The sequence below is a fragment of the Moschus berezovskii genome, chromosome Y (assembly GCF_049115385.1).
Source record: "Moschus berezovskii isolate FMDL1 chromosome Y, NW_MosBer_1.0, whole genome shotgun sequence".
Lineage (NCBI taxonomy): Eukaryota > Metazoa > Chordata > Mammalia > Artiodactyla > Moschidae > Moschus > Moschus berezovskii.
The window spans coordinates 2356643-2378586 of NC_142489.1; the positions used below are offsets into that span (position 1 = coordinate 2356643).

Genomic DNA, 21944 nt, shown 5'->3' on the forward strand with positions numbered 1-21944 from the left:
GGAGGAGGGGCCAGGGCACTTTGCTCCCTTTGTGTTGGAAGAGAGCAATCATGCTCCTAAATAGTAACGAGTAGTAGGGGTACCCATGTATTCTTACAGTTTTAAGTAGTAAGGGAGTTTACCTGCAGTTCATTTCAACAAAATATGTATCTTTTCTCCTTTATCCAGAGTAGTAGGGGTACCCACGGAGAAGGCAATGGCAAGCCACTCCAGTACTCTTGCCTGGAAAATCCCATGGATGGAGGAGCCTGGTAGGCTGCAGTCCATGGGGTCGCTACGAGTCAGACATGACTGAGCAACTTCACTCTCACTTTTCACTTTCACACATTGGAGAAGGAAATGGCAACCCACTCCAGTGTTCTTGCCTGGAGAATCCCAGGGACGGGGGAGCCTGGTGGGCTGCCGTCTATGGGGTCACACAGAGTTGGACACGACTGAAGTGACTTAGCAGCAGCAGCAGCAGCAGGGATACCCATGTGTTCTTACAGTTTTAAGTAGTAAGGGAGTTTACGTGCAGTTCATTTTAACAAAATATGTATCTTTTCCCCTTTATCCATAGGAGAAATATCTAGTGAAAGATGATTTAAAGTAGATAGGTAAAGAGATGAGGGAGGTGTTAAGTATTTTGTCATGTTACTACTTTTGATAAGGTTTATTGTGCTTCAGAATACAAATGTATAGATCATATAAATCATAGTTCTTTGCTGTTTTAAAGTTTTGAAAGCCACAGTTTGGGTATTTGTAAAACACATTGGAAGTACTGAGTATATTGTTCACAATCCAAACAAGGTAACATGACTTTGGAACAGAATTTTCTTGAAGAGTAGTCAAGCTTCTAAAGAGTGAAAGATAGTAGGAGTGGAGCAAACCAAGTTTAGATCTCATTACTCTGTTTTACATGAGTAATTTCTACACATTATTTATTTCCTTTTCTCCAAATGTTTTTACTTCTAAGTTTGTTTTTGTTCAGAATATTAATTTGGTAATGATATTGCTGTTACATTTATTGCTGTTTGAACAGTTTTAAAGTTACAGTTTCGGTAGATGTAAAAGAGATTCACAAACCATCTTTATTGTCTCTATGATCTGGAAGTAGATAACATGACACTGAAGGAGAGATGTTCATGGTAATGCAAAAGACGACCACAGAAAATACTGAGAAACAAAAAGAAGTGGAGGAAAAAAGTCTTTAAGTTGTGGTTTACCTTATTTCTTTTAAACTTTCTATTAATAAAAATAAAAAATACTTTGACTTATTTAGCTCATTTAAAAATATTTGTTTCTTTTGTCCTAATTCATTGCATATTCTCTGCTTCCTCACAGATTAAAAATAAACTTGATTGGGTAGGTGGTATTTCAGGGGTTCATAATAATAATAACTTGCATTTATTACAGACCAATACTTATTAGAGTATGCCACTGCTTTATATGTAGTACACGCATTCCAGCATTCATGCAGGATCGGATTTACCCTAACCCTGTGCTACTGGAAGTTAAGGTAAGAAACTGAGGGGCCACTGACTCTAGAAGAGTGGAGCCCTATAATGTTCTCCTCCTCAGAAGACCCCAACAGCTTTGCACACATCTGGTTCATCCTATCTTCCAATCCAGAACTTCCAAGAAAGTAATGCCTTTGTTCTGAGGAGTACAGCCTCGGGTAAGTGGACGGTACAGTCTGGGTCTGGTCAGGAGTGAGGATGAGGTCCCTGAAGGAGGGGCTAGAGGACCACTCAGCCCAGAACAGGGGAGACTGTGGAGGCCCACCCCTGATGTCAGCCATACGTGGTCCAGGACAAAGCTTTCTGGCTGCAGTGCCCTTTTCCACTGGGAGTGGTCTCAGAGAGGTGAGAGCCTTGGTCTACTGGGAGAAGCCTCACTTCAGTACAGAGTGGAAAACTAGTGACTTCAAATGAGGATAAAGGGACTGCGCCTAGAACACAGCCCTGCCCCTCTACACCTCCCGTTGGCAAATTTGGGAACGTGGGCATGATGCACCCCACACATTTCCTTTTAGAGCATCTCAGGAGGTGAGGCCCTGGGGCTCGGGTCAACCTCAGGAGGAATTCCAGGTCAGGCCAAGAGTCAAGCAGAGGACCATGAGGACTAAAGGAACCACTCACACTATACCACTTTCATAGAATCCCGCCCCTAGGTCAGCCATGAGTGACCACAGGTTGGCAGCCCTCACATCCTCCAAGGTGGTCTCAGGGAATTTAGGGCTGTAGCATGAGAGGACAGGACTCGTTAGGAGATGAGAAGTCAGTGTCAGGACCTGGAGAGAGGGCTGAGGGTAACCCCACCCCAAGGATAGAGGTACACACAGTCCCAGCACTGGTTCAGCTCTGGAGCCCCAGGCAGAGGCGGTCAGATGGGTCACCCACTTGCTTCCAGCATGGGAGGACTCCGGTCGGTATGGAGAAGAGGCCCAGACCCTGAGAGAGAGATTACCCTTGAGGTCACCATCCCCAGAGCAAGGGAGGCCAGAGAATCCTGCCCTCTGCTGTTAGTTCTCAGAAGCCCCCCAAAACACCTGTGGGTAAACATGGCCTACTCTGACGTCTACATCTGGGGACTGAGGGTGCTATGTATGGGCTTAGGTATAAGGCTGGCTGACACAGCATGGGGAAGTTTCTGGGTGGTCTAGGAGTTAGGGTGAGGACCAGAGGATGCAGGGGAACATGAAAGCCATAACAATGGGGCAGCCATAGTCTGTCCCTGCTGTCAGTACTGGCACACACTTGGATAGATGTCAGGCTGAGCAGAGGCAACCGTCGATCCCCGCAGTGTGACAGAAAAGTGAGGATAGTAATAGTGAAGAGAGGGAGGATATAAAGGTCTTCTCAGGAGTCAAACTGAGGAGCCTGAGTGAGGACTGGTGGGGCCAGCCATCAGTTCAGTTTAGTCTCTCAGTTGTGCCTGTCTCTTTGTGACCCCATGGACTGCAGCATGCCAGGCTTCCCTGTCCATCACCAACTCCTGGAGCCTGCTCAAACTCACGTCAATTGAATCAGTAATGCCATCCAACCATCTCATCCTCTGTTGGCCCCATCTCGTCCCACCTTCTGCATTTACCACCATCAGGGTCTTTTCCATTGAGTCAGTTCTTCGCTCAGGTGGCCAAAGTATTGGACTTTCAGCTTCAGCTATTCAGGACTGATTTCCTTTGGGATTGACTGGTTTGATCTCCTTGCAGTTCAAGGACTTGCAAGAGTCTTCTCCAACACCACAGTTCAAAAGCATCAATTCTTCAGCTCTCATCTTACTTTATAGTCCAACTTATTACAACTGGAAAAACCATAGCTTTCAGTAGCCAACCTTTGTTAGCAAGGAAATGTCTCTGCTTTTTAACAAGCTGTCTATGTTGGTCATAGCTTTTCTTCTAGGGAGCAAGCGTCTTTTAAATTTTGATGGCTGTAGTCACCATCTACAGTGATTTTGGAGCCCCCCCAAAAAAGTCTGTCACTGTTTCCATTATTTCCCCATCTATTTGCCATGAAGTGATCTGACCTGGTGCCATCCATGATATTAGTTTTTTGAATGTTGAGTTTTAAGCCAACTTTTCACTCTCACTTTTATCAAGAGGCTCTTTAGTTCTTCATTGTCTTTCATAAGGGTGGTGTCATATGTGTATCTGATGTTATTGATATTTTGCCCAGCAATCTTGATTCCAACTTGTGCTTCATCCAGCCTACAATTTAGCATGATGTACGATGCATATAAGCTAAATAAGCAGGGTGACACTATACAGCTTTGGCGTACTCCTTTCCCTATTTGGAACCAGTCTGTTGTTACATGTCCAGTTCTAACTGTTGCTTCTTAACCTGCATATCGTTTCTCAGGAGGCAGGTAAGGTGGTCTGGTATTCCCATCTCTTTAAAAATTTTCCATAGTTCATTGTGATCCAGAGTGTCAAAGGCTTTGTCATAGTCAATAAAGCAGAAGCAGATGTTTTTCTGAAACTCTCTTGCTTTTTCTATGATCCAGTGAACTTTGGCAATTTGATATCTGGTTCCTCTGCCTTTTTTCAATCCACCTTGAACATGTGGAAGTTCATGGTTCCCATACTGTTGAAGCCAGGCTTGGAAAATTTTGAGCATTAACTTACTAGCGTGTGAGATGAGTTCAACTGTGTGGTAGTTTGAGCATTCTTTGACATTGCCTCTCTTTGGGATTGGAATAAAAACTCGCTTTTCCCAGTCCTGTGGCCATGGCTGAGTTTTCCAAATTTGCTGGCATCATATTGAATGTGCACTTTCACAGCATCATCATTTAGGATTCGAAATAGTTCAACTGGAATTCCATCACCTCCACTAGCTTTATCCATAGTGATGCTTCCTAAGGTCCACTTGACTTCACATTCCAGGATGTTTGACTCTAGGTGAGTGATCACACCTTCATGATTATCTGGGTCATGAAGATCTTTTTTGTATAGTTCTTTTTGTTTTCTTGCCACCACTGCTTAACATCTTCTGCTTCTCTTAGGTCCATACCATTTCTGTCCTTTATTGTGCCCATCTTTGTACGAAATATCCTCTTGGTATCACTAATTTTCTTGAAGAGAACTCTAGTCTTTCCCATTCTGTTGTTTTCCTCTATTTCTTTGCATTGATCACTGAAGAAGGCCTTCTTATCTCTGCTTGTTATTCTTTGGAACTCTGCATTCAAATGGGTATATGTTTCCTTTTCTCCTTTGCCTTTTCTCAGATATTTTTAAGGCATCCTCAAACAACTGTTTTGCCTTTTTGCATTTCTTTTTCTTGGGGATGATCATCACTGCCTCCTGTACAATGTCAAACCACCGTCCATAGTTGTTCAGGCACTCTGTCTATCAGATATAATCACTTGAAACTATTTGTCACTTTCACTGCATGATCATAATGGATTTGATTTAGGTCATAGCTGAATGGTCTAGTGGTTTTCCCTGCTTTCTTCAATTTAGGTATGAATTTTGCAATAAGGAGTTCATGATCTGAGCCACAGTCAGCTCCCGCTCTTATTTTTGCTGACTGTATACAGCTTCTCCATCTTTGCCTGGAAAGAATATAATCAATCTGATTTTGGTATTGACCATCTGGTGATGTCCATGTGTAGAGACTTCTCTTGTGTTCTTGGAAGGTGTTTGCTCTGACTAGTGTATTCTCTTGGCAAAAGTCTGTTAGCCTGTGCCCTGCTTCAGTTTGTAATCCAACACCAAATTTGCCTGTTACTCCAGGTATCTCTTGACTTCATACTTTTGCATTCCAGTCCCCTGTGATGAAAAGGATATCTTTTTTGGGTGTTAGTTCTAGAAGGTCTTGTAGGTCTTCATAGAACTGTTCAACTTCAGCTTCTTCAGCATTAATGGTTGGGGCATGGACTTGGATTACTGTGATATTGAATGGTTTGCCTTGAAAATGAATGGAGATCATTCTGTAATTTCTGAGATTGCACCCAAGTACTGCATTTCGGATCTTGTTGACTATGACGGCTACTCCATTTCTTCTAAAGGATTCTTGCCCACAGTAGTAGGTATAATGGTCATCTGAATTAAATTCACCCATTCCAGGCCATTTTAGTTCACTGATTCCAAAAATGTCAATGTTCACTCTTGCCATCTCCTGTTTGACCACTTCCAATTTACTCTGAAACCAATTTACCAATGATAAATTTACCAATTTACCCTACTTGAAAGAAAGTATGGAAAAGCACTAGACCATTCAGGTATGACCTAAATCAAATCCCTTACAATTATACAGTGGAACTGAGAAATAGATTCAAGGGATAAGATCTGATAGAGTGCCTCAAGGACTATGGACGGAGGTTTGTGACATTGTACAGGGAAAAAGACCATCCCCAAGAAAAAGAAACGCAAAAAAGCAAAATGATTGTCTGAGGAGACCTTACAAATAGCTGTGAAAAGAAAAGAAGTGAAAAGCAAAGGAGAAAAGGAAACATATACCCAGATGAATGCAGAGTTCCAAAGAATAGCAAGGAGAGATAAGAAAGCCTTCCTCAGTGATCGATGCAAAGAAATAGAAGAAAACAACAGAATGAGAAAGACTAGAGATCTCCTCAAGAAAATTGGAGATTCCAAGGAAACATTTCATGCAAAGATGGGCACAATGAAGGACAGAAATGGTATGGACCTAACAGAAGCAGAAGATACTAAGAAGAGGTGGCAAGAATACACAGAAGAACTATACAAAAAAAATCTAAACGACCCAGATAATCATGATGTTATGATCACTCACCTAGAGCCAAACATCCTGGAATGTAATGTGGGCCTTAGGAAGCATCACTACGAACAAAGCTAGTGGAGGTAACAGAATTCCAGTTGAACTATTTCAAATCCTAAAAGATGATGCTGCGAAAGTGCACACTCAATATGCCAGCAAATTTGGAAAACTCAGCCGTGATAACAGGACTGGAGAAGGTCAGTTTTTATTTCAATCCCAAAGAAAGGTAATGCCAAAGAATGTTCAAACTACCGCACAATTGTACTCATCTCACATGCTAGTAAATTAATGCTCAATATTCTCCAAGCCAGGCTTCAACTGTATGGGAACCATGAACTTACAGATGTTCAAGCTGGATTTAGAAATGGCAGAGGAACCAGAGATCAAGTTGCCAGTGTCTGCTGGATCATAGGAAAAGCACGAGAGTTCCAGAAAAACATCTACTTCTGCTTTATTGATTATGCCAAAGCCTTTGACAGTGTGGATCACAACAAACTGTGAGAAATTCTTCAACAGATGGGGATAACAGAGCACCTGACCTGACTCTTGAGAAATCTGTATGCAGGTCAGGAAACAACGGTTAGAACTGGACATGGAACAACAGACTGGTTACAAATATGGAAAGGAGTACGTCAAGGCTGTATAATGTCACCCTGCTTATTTAACTTCTATGCAGAGTACATCATGAGAAATGCTGGGCTCGATGAAGCTCAAGCTGAAATCAAGACTGCTGGGAGAAATATCAATAACCTCAGATATGCAGAAGATACAACCCTTATGGCAGAAAACAAAGAAGAACTAAAGAGCCTCTTGATGAAAATGAAAGAGGAGAGTGAAAAAGTTGTCTTAAAACTCAAAATTCTGAAAATTAAGATCATGGCATCTGGTCCCATCACTTCACGGCAAATAGATGGGGAAACAGTGGAAGACTTTATTTTTGGGGGGCTCCAAAATCACTGAAGATGGTGAATGCAGCCATGAAATTAAAAGATGCTTGCTCCTTGGAAGAAAATTTATGACCAACCTAGACGGAATATTAAAAAGCAGAGACAGTACTTTGCCAACAAAGTTCTATCTAATCAAAGCTATGGTTTTTCCAGCAGTCATGTATAGATGTGAGAGTTGGACTATAAAGCAAGCTGAATGTGAAAGTGAAGTTGCTCATTTGTGTACGACTCTTTGGGGCCCCATGGACTGCAGCCTACCAGGGTCCTCTGTCCATGGGATTTTCCAGGCAAGAATACTGGAGTGGGTTGCCATTTCCTTCTCCAGGGGATCTTTCAACCCAGGGATTGAACCCAGGTCTCCTGCATTGCAGGCAGATGCTTTACCATCTGAGCCACAAGGGAAACCGTAGTATTGATGCTTTTGAACTGTGGTGCTGGAGAAGACTCTTGAGAGTCCCTTGGACTGCAAGGAGATCCAACCAGTCCATCCTAAAGGAAATCAGTCCTGAATATTCATTGGAAGGACTGATGCTTGAAGCTGAATCTCCAATACTTTGGCCACCTGATGCGAAGAACTGATTCATTTGAAAAGACACTGATGCTGGGAAAGATTGATGGTGGGAGGAGAAGGGGATGACAGACGATGCGATGGTTAGATGGAATCACTGACTCAATGGACGTGAGTTTGAGCAAACTCCGGGATTTGGTGATGGACAGGGGGGCCTGGAGTGCTGCAGTCCATGGGGTCACAGAGTCGGACGTGACTGAGCAACTGAACTGAACTGAATTTACCTTGATTTATGAACCTAACATTCCAGGTTCCTATGCAATATTGATCTTAACAGCACTGGACTTCCATCACCAGTCACATCCACAACTGGGCATTTTTTTCACTTTGGCTCCATCTCTTAGTTTTTTCTGGAGTTATTTTTCCACTCTTCTCCAGTAGCATATCAGGCACCTACCGACCTGGGGAGTTCAGCTTTCAGTGTCATATCATTTTGCCTTTTCATACTGTTCATAGGGTTCTTAAGCCAAGAATACTGAAGTGATTTGACATTCCCTTCTCCATTTTGTCAGAACTCTCCACCATGACCCGTGTGTCTTGGGTGGCCGTTCCCGGTATGTCTAATAGTTTCATTGAGTTAGATAAGGCTGTGGTCCATGGCATCAGTTTGATTAGTTTCCTGTCATTGTGGTTTTCATTCTGGCTGCCCTCTGACAGATAAGAGGCTTATGTAAGCTTCCTGATGGGAGGGACTTATTGTGGGGTAAACTGAGTCTTGTTCTGATGTCAGGGGCCATGCTCAGTAAATCTTTATTCCAACTTTCTGCTAATGGACGGGGCTGTGTTCCCTCCCTATTGTTTGACCTGAGACCAAATTATGGTGGAGGTAATGAAGATAATGGTGACCTCCTTCAAAAGGTCCCATGCACACACTGCTGCACTCAGTGCCCCCGACCCTGCAGCAGGCCACCACCCACCCACACCTCTGCAAGACACTCTCGGACACTCATAGGCAACTGTGGGTCAGTCTCTCGTGGGGTCAATTTGCCAGCCACAGCTTTTTGTCCTGAGAGATTATAGGTAGATGTGGTAAGTTAGGCGACCCTTGCTTTCTTCTGTTGGGTCTCAGACAATTGTGTGCCTTACTCTGAGCACATGTCCTCAGATAAAGAGAGAGGAGCTGCAAGACCTCCCAGGAGTTCCCAGAGGACACCTGATCATTTCTCCAGAGGAGCTTCAGGTAACTGTTGATGTGGCAGGGAGTATACGTGGGTCAGCTACTCTGTGCTGAGTGATTTCCCTGGGTCCTTGTTCTTCCAATCCTCCATGATAATGGGGAACGAAGGAAGGCCCCAAAACCAAGGGACCTGCTCCAGCCTTCAAGTGTTTGCTAGGAAGTTTTACCTTTGGTCATCAGTTTGGTCATGACTGCCCACCCCCCTGTTCGGAAGAAACTTGCCCACTAAATTCCAGACAATATTCCAAGCTAGAGAGCCCCATGGAGATGGCATCCAGCAAGAAACACAACTGCTCTTGGCTGGCGGAGCCTGCCTCTGAATGAAAGGGATAAAAGAACATAGGATACAGGTAGCTGTCCCAGATGACTCCGTGGAAAACCATCCATCTGCAATGCAGGAGAGGAAGGTTTGCTCACTGTGTCAGGAACATCCCCTGGAGGAGGAAATGGCTACCCATACCAGTATTCCTCTCTGGACAATCCTACGGACAGAGAGCCTGGAGTTGCCAAGAGTCAGACATGAATGAGGGCCTGAGCACAGACAGACAGACAAGTAGCTGTAGAAATCTAGTAGGGGACTAGAGATAGAGAAAGGTATGAACCTTTCAGAAACCACTGTAAATTAACGATCACTTAAGAAATATATCACAATGTTGTGGAAGGAAGCAGGCATGCGTAAATATAAAGCCATAAATAAAACATGAGATATGCCCCAGGTCTTTAGGTAAAAGAATATCACCACCCTTCTACTGATTTGAAGAAGTGCTATGATAATCAAAGTTTGACCTCATAAAGTAAGACAGTCTTCTGCTCCAAACGAAGTGGGAGCTAGGGGTGTAAGCCTGACCTCTACTCAAAGAAGCCAATCTTTCCCCCTCTTTCACTTTCCTTTCACTGTAAAATGTAGCCCACTTAATCTTCAGGGCAGAGCTCTATCACCTGCCGGCTTGCATGTCTTACAAGTGTCCTATATTAATAAATCAATTTCTTGCCTAACACTTTGTCTCTTGCTGGATTCCATCTGCACTGAGACACAAAGAAGCTGATCCTCAGGAAGTCCAGGTACCAGGTGAGTCATTCTAATTAAAAGACCATGGTTCAAGTCTCATACTGGATTTTGGCCAGATTGGAGTCCTCGCCAGGTGGATTTGAGTCCCAACCTTAGGGAAACTGTTTCAAGTAGAGAAGCTCTCCTTGCCACCAAATCTAAACTTTTCAACTATGAGCTGTTAAACTGGCTCACAGTGCAAGAACTAACCTCACTTTCTTCTGCATTTTGTTGCACTTAGACTCCCAATATCTTTGCATTTGAATGTACAAATCCAGACACTGTATGCCATGAATGCCTCTACTTTGTGTTTTTAAAATTCAGGCTGAGTGTGTTTACAGGATAGGGATAGAATGCACAAGGAAAGAAAACAAAAGAAATTGAGCGAAAAATTGTCTGGCAACCTTCAGAAATGGGGCTTCCCTGGTGGCTCAGACGGTAAAGAATCTACCTGAAATGCAGAAGACGTGGGTTCGATCCCTGGGTTGGAAAGTTACCTTGGAGAAGGAAATGGCAACCCACTTCAGTATTCCTGCCCAGAGAATCCCATGGATAAGGGATCCTGGAGGACTACAGTCCATGGGGTCACAATGAGTTGGACATGACTTAGAGACTGAACAACAGTCTCCAAACACCTCTTCTACTTCCACACTTTTTGCTGCAACTAGTGAAGCCCATGTGTCCTAGAGCCTGTGCTCAGCAGTAAGAGAAGCCACCACAATGAGAAGCCAGTGCATACTAATGAAGGGTAGCCCCTGTTCCTTGAAACCAGAGAAAACCTATATGAAGCAATGAAGACCCAGCACAACCAAAATTAAATACATAAATAATTCCTTTTAAAAAAAAGACTCATTTTTTGATTGGGTCGTTTATTTTTCTGGAATTGAGCTGCAGGAGGTGCTTATATATTTTTGAGATTAATTCTTTGTCAGTTGCTTCATTTGCTCTTATCTTCTCCCATTCTGAAGGCTGTCTTTTCAACTTGCTTATAGTTTCCTTTGCTGTGCAGAAGCTTTTAATTTTAATTAGGTCCCATTTGTTTATTTTTGCTTTTATTTCCAATATTCTGGGAGGTGGGTCATGGAGGATCCTGCTGTGATTTATGTTGGAGAGTGTTTTGCCTATGTTTTCCTCTAGGAGTTTTATAGTTTCTGGTCTTACATTTAGATCTTTAATCCATTTTGAGTTTATTTTTGTGTATGGTGTTAGGGAGTGTTCTAGTTTCATTATTTTACAAGTGGTGAATCAGTTCTAATGAGGTGGATGAAACCAGAGTCTATTATAGAGAGTGAAGTAAGCCAGAAAGAAAAACACCAATACAGTAATACTAACGCATATATATGGAATTTAGAAAGATGATAACAATAACCCTGTACACAAGACAGTAAAAGAGGCACAGATGTATAGAACAGTCTTTTGGACTCTGTGGGAGAGGGCGAGGGTGGGATGATTTGGGAGAATGACATTGAAGCATGTATATTATCATATGTGAAACGAATTGCCAGTCCAGGTTCGATGCATGATACAGGATGCTCAGGGCTGCTGTACTGGGATGACCCAGAGGGATGGGATGGGGAGGGAGATGGGAGGGGGGTTCAAGATGGGGAACACATGTACACCCGGGGCAGATTCATGTCAACGTATGGCAAAACCAATAAAATAATGTAAAGTCAAAAAAAAAAAAAAAAGACTCAGAGAAGCCACAACGGCCCCTGGGGAAAGAACTAAACCACATTCCACCTGGCAGGATCACAGGTGAGGGATGTCACAGCTATGAAAAGGCCATGAGGGACTTCAGCGGCACCTCAAGACTTTACGAGCATTCATCATTTCACTTTCAGATGAGTAACTGACTGTCCATTGCTGAAGACTTGCCCTTAGGATTAGAGCAAGGGCCCTCATGTCCAAGTCTTCCTTGGCTTTAGGGAAAAGTCTGAACTTTGAAAGACTTGCTGGGTAGACTCTGCTGTCTTGGCAATGCTTAATTTGTCTACAAAAGTCCTTCCCCTTCTCCCGATGATGCTAATCATCAACCAGCCAATGAACTCTCCTCACAAGAACTCTTTCTGGGAAAAAGAAGGAGCCTCTTGGACCAGAGACCTCCTCTTCACTATACTCAACATTGGACACCACAGTTCTCCCCACCTCCCATCACCAATGCCTTTACCTCTAACCTGGGGCTCCAGAACTCCTTAAACTTTGCCCACTTCAGGAAGTCATAGGGCCCACCAGACTTCTGATAAGATTCAGAGTTCTCTTCTCCATGCGGGAACTCAGTTGGATAAAACAAGATTAAGGAAAGTTCTCAGATGACCCTAAAAAATATCTAGACTAGTTTAGATATCTGTGACTTTTGAGTTAACGCGGAAGGACATTTATATCATCCTTGATCAGACACTCTCTCTGGCAGAAAGGACAACTATATACAGAGTCAGCATGTAGCTGAAAGACAGCTATCACATGACAAACTCCCAACCATTTCCCATGGGAACTATGGCTGTTCCCTGTTCAGAATCCAATTGGGAGTATAACACTTGAGCCAGGTTAGCAGCCAGGGACGGCTTGTCTTTCTCCTCCCCACCTGAACTCTGCTGGTCAGATCATACCCAGAGAGCCTCTCTGTTCTGACCAAGGACCACCACTATGTTTCCAGCCATGTCAGGTCCAAGCAAGACAAAACTGCCATCACAGGATGGCACAGGTGCACCAAAACCTAAAAAGTGACTGATGTAACCCAGGGTTCATGATGCCATATTCATTAAAAAAAAAAAAAAAATAGCACTGCAGTTTCTGTCTCCCCTTCCACTCTGTAGGTTTTGCTTGGGTACTGATGGGTAATTGCCTGCACACTAGGAGAAAAGTTATATAACCTAAAGCTGTTCATCAACTTGTCAGTCAAATGACACAGGACACACATGATCCTACCCCATGGAGGAACCGCATCTGGTTTCCAGACTACTTGCTCTCATCCTTTCTCAGGAGTGTACTTTTGCTCTGCTTCATAAAACTCCTGCTACTTAAAACTGCTCCATGGACTCCACTGAATTCTTTTTCTTTGGGAGGGCAAAAACTGAGGAAATTGCCATTCTGCTGCTGACAGTATGGATCACATATTTATCACTGTTTATCAGGTTTGAATTAACATTTTTATATTTTATAAAACAAATTTAGAAACTTTTCAATTTTTGTGTGATCCAGAACCTGAAAACACAGTAATGGAAGAATGATTTTCATGCAAATGTGAAGAGACTCTGCAGTAAAACAACTTGGGTGAAAGTGCTGCACTCAATATGCCAGCAAATTTGGAAAACTCAACAATGGCCACAGGATTGGAAAAGGCCAATTTTCATTCCAATCCCAAAGAAAGACAATGCCAAAGAATGTTCAAACTACCACATAATTGCACTCATCACACAGGCTAACAAAGTAATGCTTAAAATTCTCCAAGCCAGGCTTCAACAGTACGGGAACCTTGAACTTCCAAATGTTCAAGGCGGACTGAGAAAACGCAGAGCAACCAGAGATCAAACAGCCAACATCCACTGGATCACAGAAAAAGCAAGAGAGTTTCAGAAAAACATCTGCTTCTGCTTTATTGACTATGCCAAAGCATTTGACAGTGTGGATCACAACAAACTGTGGGAAATTCTTAAAGAGATGAGAATACGAGACTGCCTACTTGCCTCCTGAGAAATCTGTATGCAGGTGAAGCAGCAGCAGTTAGAACTGTACATGGGAACAACAGACTTGTTCCAAATTGGGAAAGGAGTATATCAAGGGTGGATATTGTCAGCCTGCTTATTTAACTTATATGCAGAGTACATCATGTGAAATGCCGTGCTTTATGAAGAACAAGCTGGCATCAAGAGAGCCAGGAGAAGTATCAATAACTTCAGATATGTAGATGACACCACCCTTATGGCAGAAACCGAAGAGGAATTAAAGAGCCTCTTGATAAAAGTGAAAGAGGAGCGTGAAAAATTTGGCTTAAAACTCATCATTCAAAAAACTAAGATCATATCATCTTGTCCCATCACTTCAGGGCAAATAGATGAGGAAACAATGGCAAAAGTGAGAGACTATATTTTTGGAGGCTCCAAAATCACTGCAGATGGTGACTGCAGCCATGAAATCAAAAGATGCTTGCTCCTTGGAAGAAAACCTATGAACAACCTTGACAGCATATTAAAATGCACAGGCATTTTAATCGGATTTGTCAGATTCACTTTGCATTTTATGAATCTGCAATTTTCTCAAGTTCACAAGACTTGTGACAGAGCTGGTAATAGACCTTTGGTCTGCATCTGTGGAGAGGCCACACTGTTCCACACCTCTCAGCCTGAGGCAGACCTTCAATTCCCTTGTCTTCTCACTACTACAAACTGTTTCAGAGGCCTCTGTTTCAAGATGGCAGAAATGAAGGATGTCTGCCTATCTTCTTCACCATAACTGCAACTAACTTGAATAACTGTCAACAAGAGGATGCTGGAAACTGCCAAAAAAGATATCCCAAATCCAAAGACAGAAAGAAGCTGCAACAAGACAGTAGGAGGGGTGCAATCACAATAAATTCTAATCCCATACCCACAGGGTGGGCGACTGGAGAACAAATATACCAAAGAAGTTCTCCCACAGCTGTGAAAGTTCTGAGCCTCACATCAGGGTTCCCAGCCTGGGGATCTGACAAAGGGACTGGGAATCCCCTGGGCATCTGACCTTGAAGGCCAGTGGGATGTGATTATAGGACTCCCACAGAAGTAGGAGAAACAGACACACCACTCTTGGAGGGCACAAACAAAATCTTGCATGCACCAAGGCCCACAGGAAAGGAGCATTTACTCCACAGAAAACTGAACCAGAACTATCTCCTAGTGTTGGACAATCTCCTGTGGAGGCGTGGGTCAGCTGGGGCTAATTGCAGGGATGGGGGCACTGGCAACAGTAGTCCTAGAGGTCCTCCTTGGCGCCCACCTCCTTGCAGGTCACCACTAACCCTGCCACAGAGACGACAGACCCATAATTCAAAAAGATAAATGCACTGTAATCTTTACTGCATCTGGCCCCATCACTTCATGGGAAATAGATGGGGAAACAGTGGAAACAGTGAGAGGCTTTATTTTTTGGGGCTCCAAAATCACTGCAGATGCTGACTTCAGCCATGAAATTAAAAGACGCTTACTCCTTGGAAGAAAAGTTATGACCAACCTAGACAGCATATTAAAAAGCAGAGACATTACTTTGCCAGCAAAGGTCCGTCTAGTCAAGGCTATGATTTTTCCAGTAGTCATGTATGGATGTTAGAGTTGGACTATAAAGAAAGCTGACTGCTGAAGAATTGATGCTTTTGAACTGTGGTGCTGGAGAAGACTCTTGAGAGTCTTCTGGACTGCAAGGAGATCCAACCAGTCCATTCTAAAGGAAATCAGTCCTGAATATTCATTGGAAGGACTGATGCTGAAGCTGAAACTCCAATACTTTGGCCACCTGATGCGAAGAAATGACTCATTGGAAAAGACCCTGATGCTGGGAAAGATTGAAGGCAGGAAGAGAAGGGGATGACAGAAGATGAGATGGTTGGATGGCATCACCGACTCAATGGACATGAGTCTGAGTAAACTCCGGGAGTTGGTGATGGAGAGGGAGGCCTAGCATGCTGCAGTCCACATGGTCGCAGAGAGTCGGACACGACTGAGCAACTGAACTGAACTCAATCTTCACTGCAGCACTATTTACAATAACCATGACATGGAGGCAACACAGATGTCCATGGACAGATGCAAGGATAAAGAAGCTGTGGTACGTATATGCAATGAAATATTGCTCTTGTTGCTTTGTCGCTAAGTTGTGTCTGACTCTCTTGTGACCCCGACAACAGTAGCTCGCCAAAATCCTCTGTCCATGGAATTTCCCAGGTAAGAATACTAGGGTGTCTTGCTACTTCCTTCTTCAGGGTAGCTTCCTGACTCACAGATTGAACCAATGGCTACTGCATTAGCAGGCAGATTTTTAAACACTGAGCCACCATGGAAACCCAGTGGAATATTCAGTTCAGTTCAGTTCAGTCGCTCAGTCGTTTCCGACTTTTTGCGACCCCATGAATCACAGCACGCCAGGCCTCCCTGTCCATCACCAACTCCCGGAGTTCACACAAACTCATGTCCATTAAGTTGGTGATGCCATCCAGCCATCTCATTTTCTGTTGTCCCCATCTCCTCCCACCCCCAATCCCTACTTGGTCATAAAAAAGAACAAAAGTGGGTCATTTGTAGAGATGTGGATGGACAAAGAGAGTGTCATACAGAGAAGGGAGTCAGAAAGAAAAAAACAAATACTGAATATTAAAATATATATGTGGGATCAAGAAAAATGGTATAGACCTTATTTGCACAGCACAAATGAAGATACAGATATAGAGAACAAATGTATGGATACCAAGGGGGAAAGGGTTAGGGTAGGAGGAATTGGAATATTGGGATTGACACATACACGCTATTGATACTATGTATAAAATAAACAACTGTTCGGAATATACTGTATAGCACAGGGAACTCTATTTAATTCACTGTAGTGTACTCTGCTGCTGCTGCTAAATCGCTTGTGTCTGACTCTGTGCGACCCCATAGACAACAACCCACCAGGCTCCCCTGGCTTTGGGATTCTCCAAGAAAGAACACTGGAGTGGGTTGCCATTTCCTTCTCAAATGCATGAAAGGGAAAAGGGAAAGTGAAGTCGCTCAGTCGTGTCCAACTCCTAGCAACCCCATGGACTACAGCCTTCAAGGTTCCTCCATCCATGGGATTTTCCAGGCAAAAGTACTGAAGTGGGTTGCCATTGTCTTCTCCGTAGTATTCTCAATGTGACAGAAATCCAAAGTGAGGGGATATACGTGTATGTAAGTCTGATTACTTTTACTATGAAACAGAAGCTAACACACCATTGTAAAGGAACAGACTGAAATAAAAATTAATAAACTAAAACAAATACACTCTTTCTTTTTGCTGCCATTAATTCTAAATAGTGACTGAAAATGTACTTTTACTTAAACATTGCTTGATTTTCCAAAGAACAATGAAAATTACATCATACTTTTCTTTCATAGGCTGTTATTTAAAACAATGCTTTTAATGTTAACATGTTATCTTTCAAAATGTGAATATCATACTAAGGAAAGTAGGATTCATAACTTTTTACATTTTTCTTCTTTACCATAACTGTTTTTAGATCCCTAGTTAGTAAGGAGGAGCTTGCCATCTCAAAATGTCTCTTTTGATATGCAGACTATTTCTAACTGAAAACAATCAAGGCCAAAAGACACAGGAAGGAACTTGACCTTTTGCCTAATTGTCTGTAAGAATTTAGACAAAGGTCCTGTTCCTTGAATAGAAATATGAACAGAGATATCTGCAAAGATTATGGGCAAGGGGTGGTGGGGAAATCTTGGTAGAGCATTTTGGCTGCTGGGGATTTGATTATTCTTTGGAACTGCATATTCTCTAATATAGGCTAGAAATAAAATTATGTGACAAAATTTGTTATCACTTGGAGAACTGTCAGGCTAAGGAGCCCCTTCACTTACTCTGCTGGGACTGTGTGGGGCATGGTTGGGGACACGGTGGAGTCATACCAGAAAGGGAAGGATTTCCAGGCCCTGCCAGCAGTCTATATGAAGATCCTGAGTGACATGTGAGGGGTTCCACACCACAGAAGGCAGTCTCCCATCCTTCCCTCTCAGCTCATCTTACCTGCAGCAGCCATTTCCTAGAAGCCTCAGGCAGAAGTGTCCAGAGATGTACGTGCACGTCTCACCAGGAGTCTCGGGACTTGACGTCTCCGATGGGAGGCCTTGTCCTCAGGTCAGCAGACGGGACGGAGCCCACCACCTGCAGGGGTCAAGGGAAGACACGGAGGGTGGACGGAGCACCACGCAGCCCAGAAGACGGGGCCCGAAAGTGCCCTCACTGTCATTCTCAGGAGCGCCAGCAAGCCTGTCCGGCCAGGCCAGAAACAACTCCTGCTGGGGTGCTGTCGGCAGCTGGAGCCTGGGAGGGAGACCCGTAGACTCAGCTCAGTACAGGCAAGGTCTCAGGATGCGCTAAGATTCAAGGAAACACGCACATGCCGATCCTGCAGGAAGCTCCCCCGGAACCCCGCCCGCCCCGGCCCCGCCCCTGCTGTCCGCCTGGAGTCCAGAAGCACATGACCGGAAGTGACGGCACGCACGCACGCTGGGGCCGCGAAGCCATCTTTGAGAGCTGCTGCCATCTTTGAGAACTGCCGTGTAGGGTGCCCCGACGGAGGACTCCCAGGTCTCATCAGGTGTCACAGGGTGAGGTGACATGAGTTACCAGTGCGGGGACACACGTGCGGCGCGACCAAGCCTTTCCCTCTGAGAAGAGGGGGCCGGACAAGCCCCGGCCACCCTGCCCGTGCTCTCCCCTGCAACATTCGGGCCTGCATCTTAAGCCCCAAGTCCATCCCCTTCACCCAGGTGGTCTCCAGAGGAGGGCTTCGGTCCGGAGCTGGTGGACTCCAGTTCTGCTCACGAGGGAAAGCCCCGAGCCCTGTAGCTGAAGGAGGGACCCTCGGGGGTGGGGGGCACTGAGGGTCTCCACACCGCAGAACGGCGGCCACGTGAAATCCCCACCCCCTGCGACTTGGCCTCGGAGCATCCGGGTAGGATCCGGGCAGCTCTCTCGGCTGCGGGGCACCCTCATTGTGATCTCGGATGCAGGACACCAAGGGAGGAGGGGACCTTGGTCCGAGGGGTTGGTAGCTGGTCAGTACCGGGAGGATGTCAGGGCTCAGGAGGAGCCAGGGTGGGGACCATCCTCCCTGAAACACGGGCGAACCAGGACCCTCCCCTGTGGTCAGCGCTTCCTCCCGGCCAAACACCGGAAGGGAGGCTGCCGTCTGAGTGGGGAGGTTAGAGCTTGCTTACACAAGGGCAGGTCCCGGGACCCTTAGGTGGGAGGCTGAGCGCCCCCTCCTCTCCTCCAGAGTCACAGGGAAGGTGGCAGCATCAACTTCGGAGCAGAAGTGGGATCGGGGTGGGTGCTAGGGTGTCGTTCCCCAGTTGTCATCCTAACTCTGAATGTGCACTGAAAGGCCATGCCTCCGCGGCCAGCCCCCACAGGGGGCTAACGCCCAGGCAGGGCTGTCTGCCTGCGCCCCAGGACTCACTCTCACTTCCTCCTCAGCGGTCTCAGGGGACAGGCTGACTAGGAGAGCAGGAGACCTGTGGGTCCTCGAGCAGTGGACTCAAGGCCCCCTAAGAAGCGGACTTGGTTTCAGCCGGGGACGACTCGCCCTGATGAAGGTGCTCACAACATTTCTTTATCCTTCCTCAAGGTGCCCTCGTTGCCCGCCTTCCTAACTGCACGCCCGCCTGCGGTCCCTGACCCGTGTCCTCATGCCTCGGAAGCACAAAAACAAGTCCCATGCCCGCGGGAAACGCCAGCAGGTCCAGGGCAACCCTCAGGAGGCCCAGGCCAGTGCTGCTGCAGCCCCAGGAGAGGAGCGCCCCTCCTCCCCCTCGTCTGCCCCTCAGGGTTCTCCCCCGAGCTCCCCTGCTGCTGGCGATCGCCAGGAGCTTCAGGGAGCCGCGGCCCCTAGCTCTCCTGATGCAGGGCCTTCCTGCGCAGGATCTGATGAAGGTGCCCAGGGCCCAGAGGAAGAAAGGGTAGATGCCGCCCAGGCAGCCCGGTTCGCTCAGAGCATTCGCAAAGATCCTCTGATCAGGAAGGCCAGCATGGTGATGGATTTCCTGCTGGAGAAGTACACCAAGAAGGAGCCCATCACACAGAACGCCCTGCTGAAGGTCGTCGGCAAGAAGTACCAGCCGCACCTCCCTGAGATCCTGAGCAGAGCCTCTGAGCGCGTGGAGCTGGTGTTTGGCCTGGAGCTGAAGGAAGTCGACTGCAGCAGGAACATCTACACCCTCGTCAACAAGTTCAGTCTCGGGGCTGACGAAGGTTCAAGTGATGAGGAGGACCTGCCCAAGTCTGGCCTCCTCATGGCGCTCCTGGGCATCATCTTTATGAAGGGTGACCGCGCCACCGAGGAGGAGATCTGGGATTTCCTCAATGTGTTGGGGATCTATGCTGGGAGGAAGCACTCCATCTTTGGGGAGCCCAGAAAGCTCATCACCAAAGATCTGGTGCAGAAGGAGTACCTAATCTACCGCCAGGTGCCCAATAGTGATCCTCCGCGCTACGAGTTCCTGTGGGGCCGCAGAGCTTATGCTGAGACCAATAAGATGAAGGTCTTGGAAGTTCTGGCCAAGATCAAGGATACGGTCCCGAGTTCCTTCCCAGACCTCTATGCCGAGGCTCTGAGAGATCAGGCGGAGAGAGCAGGGCTGAGAGGCCTTCCCATGTCTCCAGCTATGGCTGAGGCCAGTGCCCCTTCCAGGGCCAATTCCTACAGCTCCTCCCACATCTAGGGACGGGGGCAGGGCACCTTGTTCCCTTTGTGTTGGAAGAGAACAGTCCACCTCTTAAACAGCCCAGGTAGTAGGGGTGGAGGGAACAAAACCCATCTGTTCTTCACAGTTTTAAGTAGTATGGGAGTTTAGGTGCAGTTTTAACAAAATATGCATGTTTTCCTTTTAGCCATATGAATAGTATCTAGTCAAGTTAGATGATTTAGATTGGTAGGTAGGTAGGTAGAGGTGTTTTATATTTTTAAATGTTACTACTTTTCATAAGGTTTATTTTGCTTCAGAATCTAGGTTTATTAATGTCATGGATGTCATGTTACTGCTTCCAGGTTTCTGATTAGGAATTGGTTATTTGTCAACAAGTTGGAAAGACTTCAATATTTTCCTTATGGTCCAGAACGAGGTAACATAGCATTGAAATAGAATTTTCCTTGGAAATGTGTGAGAATCCTAGAGATAAATATTTGGGATCACAAAGCTTTCAGAATAAACGCTGGTTTGTTCTTCGTTTGTCTTCTTATCTGTCCTCTTTCCTTGTAAAAGTTAATAAAATGGACTTAGATTTGCTTAGCTTATTCAAACTGTATGACACTTAAATCATAATAAAATAGTCTTTGCTCATTATTTGCTTTTTCTCCCAAATTAATTGACCATCTTCTGTTTAGAAGGCTTTCTTATAGTACTGGGTTGGTAAGAAAATGAAGACCAAGCCACTGCCCATGGAAGTTTTGAGTCAAGCAGCAGGTACCATAGAAGGAAGGTAGTGAGATAACTCTAAGGATTAAGCAAATCATAAATCAAAAGGGGGGAGGTGCGGAAGAGGAGGTTCCAGGTGAGAGCAAACAAGTCTAAGTTACCTGATTAAGGCGGCATTGGGTCTTGGGAAACTTCTAGTTCCTTGCTGGGAGGTCATTTTCAGTCCAGATGCATGGTGGGCTAGATGAAGCCATGGGAGTGAAGCCCGACATTCATGGGAGTGTTCTCAGAGGTGAGGCTGTAAGTAAACCTGGAATATATCTAAACCATATGTTCACCATTATTTGGAGATATCCGAAAACCATAGGGAATCTCAACATAGGGAATGGAAGGGGCCCTGTGCACTTCTGCCAGGGCAAGTGAACACTCAAACGATGTGTTTTCACCAAAAGCTGTGCAGAGAGTTTCAGTGGGTGATACCCATTGAAGCGAGATGTCAAGACATCACTGGACTGTCTCTCTTATTCTAGGATGGGAGCATCAGAGCTTGTTCTGTTAAACGGGCAGTTTAATTAGGTTATTTTGGGCGTAATTCAGGGCTTCCCTGGTGGCTCAGAGGTTAAAGCATCTGCCTGCAATGCAGGAGACCTGGGTTCAATCCCTGGGTTGAGGAGATCCCCTGGAGAAGGAAATGGTTACCCACTCCAGTATTCTTGCCTGGAGAATCCCATGGACGGTGGAGGCTGGTGGGCTACAGTCCATGGGGTCGCAAAGAGTCGGACATGACTCAATTTGGCAAACTTTAAGGGAGGGCTCAATTTTTACTGTCAGTGGTATTAAATTAGGGGTAGTTT

General features: G+C 45.3%; 1 protein-coding gene across 1 annotated transcript; it reads left to right on the top strand.

Moving 5' to 3' along the window:
• The first annotated feature begins 19353 nt into the window (after nucleotides 1-19353).
• Nucleotides 19354-20397, top strand: LOC129563808 (melanoma-associated antigen B4-like). Its single transcript, XM_088834416.1, has one exon. The coding sequence runs from the start codon at nucleotides 19366-19368 to the stop codon at nucleotides 20395-20397; it is 1032 nt and encodes a 343-aa protein (XP_088690542.1). The 5' UTR covers nucleotides 19354-19365.
• Nucleotides 20398-21944: the final 1547 nt, after the last annotated feature.